An 18,480-nucleotide genomic window follows, 5' to 3' on the forward strand; every position below is an offset into this window, starting at 1 on the left:
TGGCTGTTATTTTAGATGGGTAAAATGTTCTCATGATTTTCTTAGGAAAGCTGATAACATTTCATAACTTGAATTATTTATTACTTTTCCGGCACACCTACACATGACACTTATGCGGCCAAAGGTGAGGCAGAGCAGTTAGCTGTCACAGTTCACCTTCCAGCCAGTGTTATGTAAAGATACATGTTGTCTCTCTATCTTCCAGAGGACCTTTTTTTAAATAATTGTTTGCAAGAATAGTATAGTATTGTTTTATTTTTTCTTTCTTTCTTTGTTCTTGTACATCACAGAGTTGCAGTAATGTCTTTATGAGCAGAGGGGAGCTACACAGAAAATAGTAGACCAGCCTCCACTGAGAAATTTTGAAAATGAACGTCAGTGTAGTCTCTCATGTCAGGAGATGTAGGCTATCGCTAAAGGTTTTTTCTCAGAGAGGGGGGGATTGTGCTCCAGTGAAATCTATCATTTACCAAAGAAATACTATACATACATAAGTTAGAGTCCTGCATTCAAACCTTTGCTTAAACCATATTTAAAGTAGCTTACAGAAAATTGTCAGCAAAATGTACAAGAAGCATCAAAAATAAAAGCACTTTTTATGCAGCATTGTCATAATATTATGTCATTATTATGAGATTGTTATTATGAATACATGAAAGTATGAGCTACTACTTTATACTTTATATCTGAAAGTACTGTATAGTTGAATGGAAAGTATAATATTTCCATTGAGTATATGAATTGGCATAGAATACTTACGTGTAGTACCACGGCTGTGCTCTGTGTGGACTATTTATTGGGGTGTAGTGTTATGGTAGGTTTAAATGGCCTAAATGTGTAAAAAAATATATATAAATTCATTAATCGTGTAAAGGAAGCAGGTCTTTTTTTAAAGTCTTTTCTGATGCATAATGCCCAGTATGCCCAACACGTTAGTCTTTACCAACACTTTCAACACATTCCACTGAGATAGCGGTCGGACAATTTGTTTTGGCCCGCTCAGGCGCCCTCTGATTGGCTGCGGCAGCTGTCAGTCACCAGGCCCTGCTCTCTCATTGGCTGTCTGTCCGTTAGCTGGAATGCGCCGTGCTTCAGTTTGATTTGGGATGGTCTCTCTCTCTGACTCTCTCGCTCTCTCTGTAGCAGTCGGCCACTGTTATTGATGTTTTTTCCCTCGACATTTCCATGGTAACTGTCCAGTCTAAGGTCTGATCAGCAGCGAGCAGCCGAGCAGTGTGTGAGAATGGAGCCGGAGGAAAAAAACCCGGACCCGAAATACGGTAAGAAGAGCTTTACGTGACAGTTTTCTCCTCGATCTTTGATTTTTCTTTAAACGGGGGAAGAAATGGAAACAATGACTGTAATGGATGGATGGGTGTGGACCTCATGGGTCGTATGCAGATCTGGAGGCATCCTCATCCTCCAAAGCCGGCTTCTAAGGAGTCAACATCTTTAACCTCGGGAAACGTATTAAATTAGCTTTTAATTATACACTTGACAATACACAGTGAATGAAGGCAACGTGCTGTGCGTGGGTGGTTCTGTTTGGCTTGTTTGCCCTATGTTAACAATCCATAGCCAATTGCCAACCAAATAGCCTACAGCTTTAAATGAAACGAAAGCTGTATTAGTTATTCATTGTCGGTATATGGCTTAATTTGACTGATAAAGAAAAGTAGGTTGTCATCTTATCAAACCAAGGCTGTCTTGATTTGCTCATATTATGTTCCGCAGAAAAACACTCCAACAGGCCAGAGAGGAGGAGGAGGAGAAAACAGATGCATGAATAGTGTTTTCCCCTGGGCTAAAAAAACATTTGGATTGACAAATGTTTGTTTCATTCAAAGCTGCACACACTCACACAGATACTTGCACAAACACATGTTGTTCACACTGATTTTTTTGGATCCACATATTTTGGAAAATTCATCCTCTATACAAGGCAAACTCATGACTCATCGCTGATTATTTTGTGTGTCACACATGCATTTTCTCCACCAGCACCAACTCAGCAGCCTACAGCAGCCTGCTGTGCTCCTCGTATGTCTGGGCTGGGCTGTGGTTCATATAGACTGCTTAGTCATGAAGTCTTCATCACGGGTGTTATTCTTGCTTTAATACCCCATGTCAGTGTTGTTGCATGAGAGGAAGGCTATTGGCCGCTGAAATGCAAACCACAATCATCACACACACATTTCACTGGGAAGACAACACTAATGCTGAGTCAACGTTATGTCTGACTTTTGAGTTATTCTGTCTTTCACAATGTAAGATGCTCCTGACAGCCCACACCCACAATGTTAAGCACACATCCTGTTCAGTCCATCCATGGAGTTCCCACTGTGGAGCATTTCCTTGTTGCTTTCCTGTTACCACATAAACAGCTCTTTTTCCTCGACTCCCCTCCCCCATGAAGGCTAAAATGTCAAAAAGTGCAGCCTTTTAAACCAGAGATAAAAGTTTATATGATGCAAACACACAATAGAAATTCCAGCTCACCAGTATTCTTAAACAGTAGCTTTTATTGGCAGAGTTTGACTGGTGAGACGTCCCTGGTCGCCTACTAATCCTACTCCTACATTTCCCACCTGTCTAGACCTGTGTGCATGCATGCAGGCAGGCTGCAGCCTGCACCGCCTGGACTGTGTTCAGCCTCGCCCGCTCTACCCACTCAGCAGACAGTGTCAAGAGGCTTCCAGTCAATATCAAGCTGGCAAACGCTCTGATGCATTACAGCACACACTGCATGTACACACACAAAGACACTACTGCTAAATGTTTCACAATGATCTCTTGTCGTTTGGAGTTTGCCTGTTGCTGTTTTATCCAACCAGTGACTGTGAAGAGTAGAGAGAGACAGTGATCTGAGCCAGTGGTTGGCAGATTTTATGTATTTAGCTATTCGGAAAGAGACTTTATTGTGTTTCTTCTTTTCCGTGCCTGTATGTGGGCCAATGACCTCATTAGTGGCTGTGATGGAGGAGTTTTTTGATGCAGTGGCAGCTGCTTGATACAGTATTAGAACAGCAGTACATACAGTAGTTTCTGAAATGCTATTATATATTAATCATATTTATCTACATGTCCTGAATAGAAATGTTAGGAATAAGAGCACAGGAGACAAAATATACTCATTGTCAATTTGTGTGCACACGCACACACACACACACACATGCACACGCACATGCACGCACAACCACAGTGGCCAGTAACCCATTAAGGTAGCGAGGGAAGGGCTCATCTGATAACCCCTCTGGGCCCATTAGTGAATCAGATCAGTCATGACATCATTACTTCCTCTAACATACACACTCTCACACGCACTCACACACACGCACACACACACGCATGCGTGACTAGAAAAACATATCTTATTGTCAGCAGAGGCAGAGTTCCAATTATTCTGGTTTCAGAATTTACACTTTGGTTGTTTGTAAAGAATTGTCTTCGGGATTTTACTAAATAGTTTCCAGTTTTGGGTGAGGTTTGGCAGACGTTTTGAACTCCATAGGGAACTGAATGCAGACTGAGATTGTCTGGTAAGTCCTGTGGGTTTTCAGGGTCTCTGGAGGGTGTGTAAGGAACTCCTGTACCTAAGGGGCCCAGGTTACCCAAATGGGAAAAAACAAAACAAAACAAAAAATGTCTATAAAATGTGCAACCTTTTTTCTTTTTAAAGTTGCTACATGTACCGTAGTAGTTAATTTTATTAATTAAGCCAATTACAAAGACAAACAAGACCATTTACAAGACATTTGGCAGCCTGTACGCAACAACAACAAATCTGCTGAAATGCTTTTCCGCACAATCGGAGATTGTTTCGTGGCACAAAAAAGGCAAAGAGTCGCCTGTTGCTCCAGCACTAATGGAGCTGTGTCTCTCACAGTCACAGATGGTCCTGCAAATGAAAGGCTGATGGAAAAATCACTTTCAATGTTTGTCCTTCAGAGTATAAAGACAGAGAAAATGTATACACACAAAGTGAAAGCAGGGAGTCAGACCAAACAGAAACAGCAAACCCTTTGGTTAACAAAGATGTGTCTGTGACTGAAATCTAAATCTCATTCATAACTGTACAGGCCTGTTTTAAAACAATCATTTCTAATTGTATGATTTTATATATTTTATACTTTAATACTAATATCATCAACTCATTTTAGCTCATCACGTGTGTAAGTATCATTATGTTGAGCAATAGGAAACAAATAATTGCAGTACAGAAACAAATGGGTTATAGCCTGTTAATTAGTGAGCTTAAGAAGAGCTGATAGGTAAATCTTGTTCTCCTGCCTGTAGCTTTATATTTATCATACAGATATGAAGGTGGTATTGATCCTCTCAAACTCTCACAATTTCTATTACCTTATTCAGTGTTTTCCATACATTGATTTATTCATGGCGGCCCACCACTGTAACACTGACCGCCAAATATGTTGATATCGGTCTGAAAAGATCAGTATGTTAAGGATGTTAAGGGCTCCCATGCAGGTTACAGAAACTCGGTTTGCAAGGAAATGGCACTGTAACAAGCTTGTGTATGAGGTCAATAGTTGGTATTTCATGCATGGTGTTATCCCATCACATGGCAGCGAAGGTGGGCAGACCAGGCCACAGTCATGTGCCACCAGAGAACATGTAGGAAGGTCTTATATCTGATGTACAGTTCACTTCGTCGCCTCGTGTGTGACAACAGGCCCAATTCATCATAATCAAATCGTTGTCTGGTTGCATGAAACCATTTCAAGAGATCTTTGTCCACTGTTTAGGAAGTTCGAAAGCACTTGGAGGGGGAATGTGGTCCAAGTGCTTGTAACAATCTGGACAGTACAGGAACAGGAAGCTGAGAAAAATTTGAGAGAAGGCCTATCATCTTTTAAGAGCAAACCCTACAGTGGCAGTGTTTTATTGTACAGTTTTTTTTTTCTTTTCAAACCCCATGTTAGGTGCTTTCTACAGACTACAGTGAGGTGAGAGTGAAGGGAGAACATGCAAACTCCACACAGAAAGGCCCCAACTGGGGTTCGAACCCAGAACCTTCTTGCTGCAGTGCTAACAGCTGCACCACCGTGCCGCTCTCTGCATGCAGTTACACACTGTAAAACAGCTCAAACAAGGAAACAATGAACACATGTCAATATAGTGGATTGAGTTGAAGCCTAAAATAACTGTTATGATGTTGGTGTTAAAGACTTTGGTTTCAGAACGTGTCACCCACCTCTGACTCAAACACTCCCTGCCGTCAGACATTTTAGTGTCATGTGTGTCTGTGTGTGTAAACACAGCCAGTTTTGGCAGCAGCAGATTCTCAGGCGCCATAAGTCTTTGTTGTGTTTGAGCTCCTCTCTCAATTCCCCCATCAATGCTGTTTTTGCTGCAATTCCCCTGACAAGCCCTGCGCAGAGAGAGGGACCAGAGAGAGGGAGTATGCTGACAGAGCTCTGAGTGCTCTGAAAGAAGGAAGTGAAGAGTTAGAGGTCGGACAGCTCAGACCTCATACGGGAAGGAAACGTAAAGAAACAACTGTCATACATGGTACACTGAGAGGAATCTATAAACGCGTTGATGACTGAAACTCTGAGAGAAATAAGGACAGAATGACAAAATACGAAAGACAAGGTACTGTAAAGGTCACTGCAGCAGGATTTATTATAAACTGGAGGTTGATTTGTTGTTGAGTGTCTTGTGTACAACCGCCGCCTCTCAGATAGAGCTGACAAATAGCTAATCTTTTGCTAATTGTGATGGTTAATGGTCCGACAAACTGTTCTGTAAAATACAAAGTGACACCTTTCAGTTGTGTCTGCAGAGGGTGTGTGTGTATCCTGTGTATGTGTGTGTTAGCAGTGTGTGAAGCACTGTATATGATGCATACTGAATGTGAGCACATAGGCAGTGACAACAAGTAGCTGGGCTCGCCTCTAGCTTTGAATCTGTAGCAGAGCATTTACAGAAGAGTTGAATGCCACTTTATGATGTGAATTGTCATGAAGGCTGTGGCAAGCAGTTACAGTAATGTGGCAGGATGTGTAAGAGCTCTGAGTCTGGCAACTGGTTTTCTAATGGAAGGATGTTGTTCGAGGAGACTGTGTTTACACGCAGCTGAATTCTTCACCAAGCTGATTTCCTGTTTAAAACATATTTCAAGGTGAAATTTAGAAGCCTGAAAATCACAGATGAATACATCCACGCTCAGTGTTCTTGTTCCTGTTCTTGTTGTTACTAAAGTTGATTCAAAGTGTAAGCTCCTGATGATCTCACCACAGACAGAGTGGGCTTGGTTGATGTTTCTCCTCTGCCGCGTCTGAGGTGTTTCCATGGCGGCTAGCGATGTCCACAGGGAGCTCACTGTCGCTAGGGAGCCATTTTGTAGGTTGCCGGGCATGACAGTCAGGCAGAAGAATCCTTTTGTCCTGTCTGTCAATACATGAGCTTACACCTGATGTATATTGTATATATATGTGTCTCAAGTACACTCTCTCTCTCTTCTGAGTACACAAGTACATTCAGCTCTCCACTAAGTCAAGGAATGATTTGTAACTGTGTCTTATCTGAGTCACTAACGCGCAGAAACCGATGAATAATTTGCTTCCACTTTTGATTTTACAGAAGCAATTCGACTGTGCAACTAATTGCAATAGCATCCATGACGTATTGCGCACTTCAAAAGTACAGTGACAGTATACCTAGCTAAACTAATGCAGGCTAATGCAGCATTCCTGCAATAAATCGTCCTTCATGAATGTTCAACTGCTCAGTTTTTGTTGAAACTGTGTTAGGGAGGTGTTGATTCAACTGTGTGATCATTGTGGAGGCTGCAGTTGAATCAACACCACTTTAACACAGTTCCAACAAAAACCGCACATTGAAACCACCATGAGGGAGGATTTTTTGTATAGGGCTGTTGTATGAGACTGAGTTAGTTTTAGCTGGGTGTTCATCTTAACCACTCAGCCACCAGACGCTCCACTGTTAAACTATGTTAGTGAACCATGAAGGGATGTTTGCCGTGAGAGGAGCCTTTAAGTTTTCGTACTGCTGAGGAATGAAAGTACAATTACTGTTTAACAGTGATGATGGTACTGTACATAGAGATGTTGGCAGTGAGTTAAACCCAATGGGAGATGTCATTAAATTGCTTGTTTTTGTCAATTCAGCAAAGCCAAAGATATTTAGTCTATTATTACATAAGACAATGAATTCTAATAAAGATGGAACTAAGGAATGATTATTATTTTTGTTGGAAAAATGTCTTTCTGTATGAAAATCATGACTCCATCAGAATAGTTGGTAATTATTTATTATTAATCGATTCATTGACTAATTGTTATTTTTACACATTTACAATTACTGTTGTAGTGTCCTCTCCATTTTAGCATATTTTTAGTTTCACTATGATGACAGTGACTGATGGCCACAGAGAAAGTTTACACTGGCCAACAGGGACAAAATGTGACAACAGAAAAGAGCTCACATAGCCCGTCAATAATTCAGAGTTGCTGTGTATCGACTTTGAGTGGAATTGTATCATAATGATATAATCATACATCTTTAGCAGTTTCTAAAATCTAGTCATTTAAATGATTGATTCCAAGAAAAGTACAAACTAACAAAATGAGTTATCTGTTTTAGAGCTTCATGAGACTGAGACTGAAATTAGAAGTCTAAAATTCAGTTTATAGGAAGCGGCAATAACAATCCTGTTGTCTCTTTATATCCACAGGGGAGTCCAGAAAGTTTGATCCAAACTTCAAAGGGCCGATCCACAACAGGTGAGACATCTGTTTTAATCACTGATCATCATTTCTTTTCTTTCTGTAATACAAGACAACAACAACAATATTGTGCCTCTCCTCTGCTCAGGGGCTGCACAGACATCCTCTGCTGTATCCTCTTCATCTTAGCCTTGTTGGGCTACTTCGCTGTGGGTATCCTCGGTAAGACTGAGCGTCCATCCCTACGATATTAGTACTATTTCATCGCTTAGACACTAGCATGTTTGATCGTATGAATTTAGAGGAAGCCTGTTTTTATTATTGTTTATAATTATGTATTTAAGACCAATCACTATTAAAATATGTCACACATCTCATCTTCAGTACAGCAGGGTTTATTCACCAAACATTTCCAAACATTTCCAAACATTTTCACCTATCTTGCCTTTGTCATGGCAGTATTGGGTTGTTTCCAGTTTCCTTCTTTACTCTTAGTAGATACATAATTTCCAAGAGAAATATAAATCCCCATCAGCACTAAATATACAGCATAAATTTATGAGAAAATTAGTATTATAAAAGCAGTGATCATTGAGTGTGTGCGTGCGTGCGTGCGTGAGTTGTTTACATCCTCGAGACATAATGCTTTGTCTATCTGCTTCTGAGGATGGCAAACGTTCTTCCACGTCCTTGGCACAGCACAAACACAGTCTGCCTTTAGGGGATGGGGTTTGATTTAAATATACAAACTTGCAAATTTGTCAGAAAACAGTCTATTTAATATTAATAGAAGATCTGAAGCACCAATGGTGGTAATAAGCATGAATATATATTGTCATTTGATTCAATATCCACATTTGTCCTGAGTGATTTTTATATTTCTCCATGCAGCCTGGTCTCAGGGTGACCCCAGGAAAGTGATCTATCCCACAGACAGCAGGGGGGAGTTCTGTGGACAAGCTGGAACACATCTGGAGTGAGTCTCATGGCAACATGAATGGTCTAATAGTGTAAATGTACCAATTTAGGTGCATCTTATCTTGTGTTCCTTGCAGATAAATATTATTGTAATCCGATGCCCCTCATTTGGGTCTTAGAGACATTCATTTATTATGTTGGCCTAATAATAGCTTTCTTTCACTGATGTTCCTGTTTCAACAGGAAGAAGCCTCTTCTGTTCTACTTCAACATACTGAAATGTGCCAGTCCTCTGGTTCTGCTGGAGTTTCAGTGTCCCACCACACAGGTCAGAAACAGGATCTGCTAATCTATCAGATTATATATATATATATATATATATATATATATATATATATATATCTCTAACAGTGTCATTAATTGTCATGATTATATGTCGTGTCCAGTTATGTGTGGAAAGATGTCCTGACAGACATCTTACCTTGGTGAAAGTTATCAAGTTGGGCAGCAAAGAAGACCGTGAAAACTACAAACAATACTGCAAGGAGGGAGTGGACTTTGCCAAAATGGTAAATAATTCGATTATTCACGTTATTCATATTCAATACATGCTTAACGATTCTGTAAAACACACGATAAAACCCGAAAAAATCAAAAACTACATTGAAGGCTGTTTTACATTACTCAGACTACTCCTGAGATCCTGAGGGATGGCTTGTGTCCTGCCATGTTGATGCCCAGTAAAGCCTGTAAGTGAGACGCTTGTTCAAGATTCCCTGTGCTCACTTTTCACCCACCCACATAGAACCACATCAATACTGATCCTCTCCTCCCTCCACAGTCACGCGTCGCTGCCTTCCTGCCTTGGGAACGATGAAAGGTGGCGTGGTGGTGGTAGGCAATGAAACCAGTATTGATGCCGGAGAGGGTCACAATATCAACGCCACTGAGGTGCTGGAGGCATCAAAGTAGGTCCTGTTCACTGTACGGAAACATATACATACATATACAGTACCAGTCGAAAGATTGGTACACACTTGTGTAGTGAGTGGTACTGCACATATATGTTGTTTTTAGCCTAATGCTAGCTCACACTATGTAGCAGCAAGTACAACTATTTTATTTAGCAGACTATTTACAACATTAGGCAAACTGTAAGGACAGATAACATTTGGCCGTTGGTTTTTCCAGTTTCCCTCCCAAAGCATCTTTCAGATGTTTTCTTCATTGCATAAAATGATTTAGTTTTTTTGTCTTCTAAATCCTAAGAAGTCAAATGCATCACAGTGAAAAAATGCTTTATGTAAAATACGTTTAAAATATTTAGGCAGGAAAGTTGGAAGTTGGCACGTTGAGATATATTGATTAAATATTAGTAAGTTCTGACCTTAACTCATTATTGAATTAACAACTTTTTCTGTCTAGTTAAAGTAAATTCATTTTGGTCTTAGAGTGTTGGTCTGACTAAAGACATCAGTTTGTACTCTGAACTGTAAAAGTGGACACTTTCAAATGCAGAGAAAATGCTGTTTAGATGGATAAATGATCTAGTTCTTGCTGGACATTCACGTCAAACATCATGCTGAATTGTGTCAGCTGACAGCTGGTATATCACATCACCACCATAACTCCCTGCACTGATTTGACAGCCTATTTAAAGGCCTTTATGCTCTCATTTACTTTCTACACTAGTGTGTGCTTGCTACAGCCTGCGTCTGCCTTGGTTCTGCTCAGTTTGAATTCAGCCTGGAGGGTCTTTATGTCAGTGTTTTCTATCAGCGTTATTCCCTCTGGGGACTGCTCCCTGCATGTTATTTATCAAGATGATGAGTATGCCTACTGTTGTTATGCTAGATTCTCACAGCTGGCAGTATCACAGGGCTTGACAGTAGAGCTACACCACCAAATCAAATTATGTCATCTTAAGTTGCAATGTGCCAATGTAAAAGTTATTCTACATTTGATATTCATATTTTGAATGTTAGCCTTAGCTAGGAGCTCACACACACACAAACACACACACACACACATATTTTTCTCGCTACATTAATTATTCAACTAACAGTATTATCTATTAATGTGTTCAGTTATAGGCCTTTTTTTGTCTGTTAAACTGTTGAAACATTTAGTCAGTTTCCCAGGTCTATAAATGGCAAATATTGAATTAATTTTAGACTCTTGTGGTTGGATTTCATTTCATTTCCTTTTCTTACAGGAAGTCAAATGTTGTTGTTGAAGCTCGACAGGTGGCCATGAGAATTTTTGAAGACTACACTCAGTCCTGGCATTGGATATTGCTGTAAGTCTGCCCACTCTGCACTGGTTACAGTCACACAGCGTTACTTAATTAATGTTCAAGTACAATTTTTTGATGAGAAGATTTTGGTTTGTTGTCACTAGAAATGATAAGTCACCTCTGCACTTGTCTTAACACAAATGGCTTATCATGGCTGAAATGTTCTCATCATTGTGTGTGAAAAACATCTGAAAGTTCAAGACTGACCTTCACTTAAAAACCACAAATTATGCACGACCATAACAGAAAGATCACAGGTTAAAACGATGTAAGGCTCCTGTCAAACTGTCAATATGTTAAAATGTTTGATGTGTGCACGCTCTGTAGTGGTCTGGTGATAGCAATGGTGGTCAGCTTGATTTTCATCGTCCTGCTGCGGTTCCTGGCTGGCGTCATGGTCTGGGTCATGATTGTTTTGGTTATTCTAGTCATAGGATATGGTAAGTCTTCAGCCTTTAAAAAATAATAAAGTTGCTATTCAAGACAATATTTTTTACTCCTTTTATTGAAATGAAATTAAAAAGATTAGTAAATATTTAAACAATGTTTGTAGGTATTTTCCACTGTTACATGGAATTTGCCAGTCTGAAGGGAGAGCCTGGCGCTGACGTCACCATCCGTGACCTGGGCCTGCAGACGGACTTCTCTGTGTACCTGCAGATCAGACAGACTTGGCTGGCCTTCAGTAAGCACAAACATGCTTTCACTCAGTAATATAACTCTGTATGAACTGTCCATATGTCCTGTTAATCTGTTTCATTCACTTGCAGTGATCATCCTCGCTATTGTGGAATTCATCATCATCCTACTACTCATCTTCCTCAGGAAGAGAATCCTAATCGCCATCGCTCTCATCAAAGAGGCCAGCAGGTCAGTCTCAGTTGGGAATTTATTCAAATTGTTTATTTTGCAGCATCATTTTCATATGTTTTCTGAGATGAAGTGGAAAAGTGACTGGACCAGCTCACTTATTTTAAAGCTGCACCAACAAATATCCGTCCAACAATGAATCATTTAACTGTGTTGTGTGATAAGAGTCACTCATTGTGACAAACCCTGAGAAAAGTATCATCCAGCTCTTCAGTTCCCCTCATCTCTACGAAGCGCTTCTTTCAGCTCATTGTTTTGGTTTTCCAGCCCACAACTTTACTGTTCAGGTTCAGTCTCACAGCTCTCATCAATCTTGTGTCCTGCCACAGGAGGCAGCGGTTTTCACTTGTCCACTGTACTCCACCTGTCCAGCACCAAATAGCAGACAGACACAGTTCTTAGCAGATCACATAGAGAATTAGATATTTCCTTCTGTACATGGTGGAGACCAAAATATAGCTAAAAGGAGGTGAATATTAGACTTCATCAGGTGACAGGAAACACAAAGTCTCCTGGATTTGTAAAGAAGCAGCTGTTAAACACATTTAGCATTACAAATGTTTAAAGTGATGATAGTGAACAGTACACGTCGAGGTTGTGTTTGAGGCTAGCTCTACCAACCCCAGCAGGCCAAACAAAATCAGTTAACGCTGCTTTAATTTGATTACATTTATTTTCATTACAGCAGAGAATTATATATATAATATATCTAAGCTTGTTAACAAAACACTTCGTCCATTGTTTTCTTTTCCAGAGCCGTTGGGCATGTGATGTCATCTCTGTTCTACCCATTGCTGACCTTTGCCCTGCTGGCCGTGGTGATTGCCTACTGGGCCATCACTGCTGTGTATCCTTTCACTTCTCAGATGATTATCAAAGATGATTACAAAATAAATTATTCCCAGTGTAGCATTTCAATATGAATAGATGATCGTGACCTTTTGAAAGACGTCCTCCCCTTGTTGTCTCCTTGACAGCTCTGACCAGTTTCTTGTCCACCTCTAATGAGCAGGTGTACAAAGTGTTCAACACCTCTGAGTGCGAGTACTCACGAGAGACATGCGACCCCAAGGTATGTCTCTAAATGTCAAAGTCCTATTAAATGTAACGTTAGAAGATGTGTGTGGGATGGTAGAATTTCAGAGTCTGCCAAAGAGCCAACCACGCAGTCTCTTAATATATGTCACATTTTAGGAAGAAGCAGTTTTATGCTGTTTACCTGGATAGCATTGCAGTTTTCATCACAGTTTACCTTCTCTCTTTCTCCAGACGTTCAACACCTCCAACGCCTCAGCTCAGTGTCCAGATGCAGAGTGCCTGTTTGCCTTCTACGGTGGTGAGACCGTCTACCACAAATATCTCATCCTCTTCCAGTTCTACAACGTCTTCCTGTTCTTCTGGTGCGCCAACTTTGTGACGGCACTGGGCCAGGTCACTCTGTCGGGGGCCTTCGCCTCATATTACTGGGCCTTCAAGAAGCCTGATGATATTCCTGCCTACCCCATCTTCTCCTCGCTTGGACGCGCCCTCAGGTTAGAAGATGGATTTGTAATTTATTTGTGAAAAGTCTGTGCACATGCATGTACAGTGTATGTATGTAGTTGTAGTTGTGTATCAACTCAGTGCTTTTCTAGCTATATAAAAACGGCAAGTGATATTTTGGGACCCTAATGGTGTTCTCTATTGCAAAGTCAGAATGGTGTTGACTCTAAATTTTTGGTTTGGGTTAATCTCTCTCCGTGTACGACAGATGGGAAGGTCAGTAGGTGGGTTTGCCTGCCTGTGTGATGGGAGAAGAGTGTTTGATGCTCACAGTCGGCCTCTTGTTTCATCCTTTTGTATAGATACCACACAGGCTCCCTGGCTTTTGGCTCTCTGATCTTGTCTGTGGTTCAGGTCATCAGGGTCATTCTGGAGTATCTGGATCACAAGTTGAAAGGTCAGATGATTTAACATCAGAAGAAGACGACTCACTAAATATTGACTGACTGCATACCTTCATCATTGTCCTATATTCATCAGTAATTATGTTTATATCCATTTAGGATTTTGTTGTTACTTTTGACTCCTGGTTTTGGATGCATGCACCTCTCATACAGTGAACCTCCTCACACTTCTATTCCACTGTATTTTCTGATGTATTTATAGCAACAGGGAAACTTTCATGGCATCACAGGTGCTTGTAACTTGGTTTACCGAAATATGACCTGAACATAGCCAATAGTCAGATTATTCTTGCAGTGATCACATATAGTGATAACATGGCTCTCATCTTCCAGGTGCTCAGAACAAATTTGCTAAATTCCTGCTAAGCTGCATGAAGTGCTGCTTCTGGTGTCTGGAGAAATGTATCAAGTTCCTTAACAGGAATGCCTACATCATGGTGAGTCCTTGCAACTGGATACAGCAGCATGATCGATGTTCTGTGTGGTCGGATTTTAAAAAGGCTTTTTTTTTCTTCTCTAGATTGCCATCTATGGAAAAAGTTTCTGTCCCTCAGCTAGAAATGCCTTTTTCCTTCTCATGAGGAACATCATCAGGTGGGATTTCATTACATTAATATCAACAATTTTTAATTCTATAAGCTTTAGACTACATTTATTCACTATTTAAGCTACTTTTAGCCTCGTTTTATTTGTTTCACTCTCACATTCTGCTCTGTGCCCATTTCAACTCAGGGTGGCTGTTTTAGACAAAGTGACTGACTTCCTGCTGTTTCTTGGGAAGCTCCTCATTGTTGGCATTGTTGGTAAGGGAGATTTTACTTATATTTTATTTTTAGACCCAAAGTATCTATTTATTAAACCAGTGGAGAGTGACCAGTCTGGCTTTCTAGTTTAAATCCACAAATCCTCATTATTTTCTCTGTACAGGGATTTTCTCTTTCTTCTTCTTCTCTGGAAGAATCAAAGCAGTAGAGGATGCTGCTCCATCTCTGAACTACTATTGGGTGCCAATACTGGTAAGAAACATATAATAACATTATATTTGTATGATTTAATCCTTTGTTTTGAGCTCACCTCAGCACAGGTTGACATATGTGATTTTCTTCACCCAGACATTGGTAGTGGGATCTTACCTCATCGCCCATGGTTTCTTCAGTGTGTACGCCATGTGTGTGGACACGCTCTTCCTCTGCTTCTGTGAGTAACATTGCCTTCATTTGTTGGCAAGATCTCCTGCAGATCGTCCCTCTTCTTCAAGGTCTCAAGCTGAGCTGCTGGTTTCTTCTTCTTCCTGCCATGTTTCTGACTCTTCTTCTTCTCTTTGTCTCGTTTCTCCCATTAATTTCACTTTACTTTTATTTTCACACATTCCCTTTATTTCATGTTTTCATTTCCCCCCTAATTTTCCATTAACCCAATCAAACACACTGCAAACGCATCCCCACACACTCAAAAGGTGAGGACTTGGAAAGAAACGACGGCTCGTCTGACAGGCCTTACTTCATGTCCCCCGAGCTGCACGAGATCCTCTCCAAAACAAAACGGCCGGAGGAGGAAGATCGCGACGGTGTTGAGCAGGCGAATTCCGCAAAGCAAGTGGACGAGGTGAAACTGGAGGAGGAAACACCTCTTCAGCAGCAAGAAGACGGAGCGATCCAACTGAAACAGCAGGTGGTGCTCAAGCAGGACAACGAAGAGGAGCAGCCGCTGCAGTCCAAGACAGACGCCGAAGAGCCAAAAGAGGAGAAGAGCGAGGAAGTCGGTCAGGCAGACGAGGAGGCTGAAAAGAAAGAAGACGCCGAGGTGAAAGAAGCAGCGGAACAGCAGGAGGTAAAACAGGAAGAAGAAAAAGCGGAGGAGGCGTCACCACCAGTTGTGGAGGCTGAGAAAGAGGAGACTGGTGAAAAGGAAGAGGAAACAGAGGAATCGAAGGAAGAAAACCCTCCCGCTGCACCACAGGAGTAGATGTCATGGTAAAACAAAAGTGAGGCTTGGTAAACCTCATAAAGCATAAAGAATGAAAGAACTGTCCCTACAACTTTGTGATATGGACCTGATAAATGTACGGCATACAACAAGCTAAAATTTCAGACGGCCTTGCTATGTGAGCGGTGTGACGTCCGGCTGGAGAAGGTTGTGAAGGTCGAAGCAGGTCAAAAGCCCAGTGCATCTCTGTAGCTTGTCTTGGTTTTAGAACAGTGTTGGTTTTTATATCGTGAAGATCTGTAGAACATTGTGAGTGCTGAACCTGTGCCTGATTACTGTCACTAATATTTGTTGTCTTAATCCTGTTGACAAATGCACTACAGAACCACTTGAGTACTGTACACAGTCGGAACAAACACTTCTCAGTCGATGGTGAACCTCTTTCACTGTTTACAATAATACCAGCTGACGCCAAAATGTTACAGACATGTTTGATATACTGTATGGATACTGGATCCTTTTCCCCCATGGAACGTGTATATACACAGTAGTGTATGTCTATGATGTATTTTTTGGCTTCAGTCTTGTAGAGATCCTCGCCAAGATGGGATCCCATGTATTGTATTGCCACCTACTTGCCTTGGTATTTCAGACTGACTGGCGTAAGTGCTGTGACTGTGTCTCCATGATGCAGCCATCATGACCTCTCAGACTCTGCGGACTCCACCATTGTTTACTGACTCCAACTACCTTGCTCTGTCCCTGTCCTCTTTCTCTCTCTCTCTCTCTCTCTCTTTCTCTCTCTCTCTCTTTCTCTCTCTCTCTCTCTATAAGTGCTGCATGGTGTTGACATGGCCTTCTGAATGCTCGCAACTAACATCTTCTCTGGATGCTTTTGTACCTTTTTTCTTGTTTGCCACTTTGTGAAAGTTGATTTTCCACTGAAAACAATGATGACATTCCATATTTATTGGCTGTAAATCTTAATTAAAGGTGATTGTATTTAATCATAGTAGTTCTGTTATGGGTAAATATGTGTGCGTCATATGGTGGTTTGGCGTTCGGAAGCAGGTGAGTTTTCATGTCCAACAGAATCAGACAGGACTGATTTTGTCTTAAAGGGGCACTCCAACAATTTTGCAAGAGTCATGACTGAAGTACTGCTCAGTGAAACAGTTGTACATGTCTAATGGGGAGGAGCGCTCTGAAAATTTTTAATGAAACATCTGCTACAAACTGAAGGCTTGGAATTTACAAACAAAGGGACTGAGTTGCAGTATGGGAAGTGTAGTACTCTGGCTTTGTGCAACTTGACCCATGTTAGGGACAATAATCAGGATATCTGAGCTTCTACAGAAAAAATAAAAAATTTTTGGAAAATAATTTTTTTTTTCCTTTTTTTAACCAATCTCATGACCCCTCAAATATTTCTTTCACCCTTTTCAGGGTCCAAATCCCAAGGGAACATCTGATTTAGAGCATTCTTTATTTTCTTTAAAGACTAACTTAACACCACATGATTGGTGTTTATCTTCTGGTTGTTTATCTTCTCACCATACTGCAGTGATGCACAGGCATTCTCCAGGACCCTGTGATATCACTGTTGTATGTGGTTACAAGTGCAACAAAAGACACTTCTGACCACGCCCAACAGGCTTTTTTAGTGTTAAGTTACTCCAATTGTCTCTGTAGTGCAGTTGTAAAACTGCCGGAGTGCCCCTTTCAATATAAAGTAGCTAAAAGACAAAACTGATCACAGACAGTGCATAAATACACGCATGGTTAAATTACAGTTCAGTGTTACCATGTTTGTCCCTCAACTTCTTCTGTCCGTGTCACAGTGGAAGACCTAGAGCGGAACGATGGATCAGCGGAGAGGCCATATTTCATGTCGCAGAACCTGCTCACCCTACTGAAGAAGTCCAATGAAGAGGCCAAATTTGTAGATTAAGTCACAGCTTTCTGTGTGTGTGTGTGTGTGTGTGTGTGTGTGTGCGTGTGTGTGTGTGTGTTTGTGTGCGTGTGTGGTGAAAAGCAGAAGAAAAGGAGGAACTTTGTGCCATTTCCTGTGCCACATTATGTAGGTACACAATTATTGTGTCTTGCTGTCAAATGAGATTCTGTCTGTACATTATTGATCGTTTGGTATGTTGTTATAAACTCTTAAAGTCATTGTCTCCCAATACCCGCCCAACAAGTGTGACTTCATCACAGAAGGAATTTAGGAGCTTGAGTTACAGACTATAGAAGATAACTTTCTGTAAAAAGTCATGTTTTTCTTTTTCATCATACACTTTGGTCTTTGTTGTCTCTCTGTTCGTGTGTTTTCTGTCATGCATTTTATTATGGAAGCTTCGGAGGGTCCAGGATCTTTCAATGATATGTCCAGTTTTTAACAGATGTAACCTGATACACGAGTAAAGCTGTGCTTTATCAGTTTAACTAAACATATTGCACTGTTTGAAATTAACTCACCAAAGCAAAGTTGCTAAATTGCAGGCAATTAAAAACTTAGTATATTTCTTAAAGCCTTTAGAGATTACATATGTAACATAACTTGAACTTGCAGTGCTTATTTTTATATGGCTTGTGTTCTTTTTTGTTCATAATCTCCACTTGATATAAAACATAGCCAGGAATAATGTATACATTTTAAGTCTGTAAAGTTTTACACTGCCTCTCATTTTGTTGTAAACTAATAAAAGTTTGTGTTACCATACTAGTGTTCAAAGAACAAAAGACAATTGTTTCTTAGGTTTCTTTGGGTAAAGTAACATGTTAATTGTTTGCTTTTAGCACTCATGCTCATTTG

General features: G+C 40.7%; 1 protein-coding gene across 3 annotated transcripts; it reads left to right on the forward strand.

Annotated features, from left to right (window-relative positions):
- Nucleotides 1-1,094: 1,094 nt before the first annotated feature.
- slc44a2 (solute carrier family 44 member 2) lies at nucleotides 1,095-18,387 on the forward strand. 3 transcript variants are annotated; one of them, XM_056372488.1, is made up of 22 exons: nucleotides 1,095-1,280; nucleotides 7,721-7,769; nucleotides 7,861-7,934; nucleotides 8,604-8,688; nucleotides 8,874-8,958; nucleotides 9,077-9,199; nucleotides 9,319-9,379; nucleotides 9,472-9,598; nucleotides 10,846-10,929; nucleotides 11,254-11,366; nucleotides 11,480-11,611; nucleotides 11,697-11,796; nucleotides 12,551-12,643; nucleotides 12,784-12,868; nucleotides 13,066-13,328; nucleotides 13,641-13,735; nucleotides 14,076-14,179; nucleotides 14,263-14,336; nucleotides 14,475-14,545; nucleotides 14,670-14,758; nucleotides 14,855-14,939; nucleotides 15,199-16,680. In XM_056372488.1, exons 1-22 carry the CDS (start codon nucleotides 1,244-1,246, stop codon nucleotides 15,705-15,707), a joined length of 2,538 nt encoding a protein of 845 aa, XP_056228463.1. In that variant the 5' UTR covers nucleotides 1,095-1,243; the 3' UTR covers nucleotides 15,708-16,680. The 3 variants fall into 3 exon arrangements, with proteins under 3 accessions (XP_056228463.1, XP_056228465.1, XP_056228464.1); XM_056372490.1 differs by lacking the exon at nucleotides 15,199-16,680 and adding an exon at nucleotides 17,510-18,387 and having other exon boundaries at nucleotides 1,096-1,280; XM_056372489.1 differs by lacking the exon at nucleotides 1,095-1,280 and adding an exon at nucleotides 5,473-5,616.
- The last annotated feature ends 93 nt before the right edge of the window (nucleotides 18,388-18,480 follow it).

Source organism: Seriola aureovittata, chromosome 3 (assembly GCF_021018895.1).
Source record: "Seriola aureovittata isolate HTS-2021-v1 ecotype China chromosome 3, ASM2101889v1, whole genome shotgun sequence".
Taxonomy (NCBI): domain Eukaryota; kingdom Metazoa; phylum Chordata; class Actinopteri; order Carangiformes; family Carangidae; genus Seriola; species Seriola aureovittata.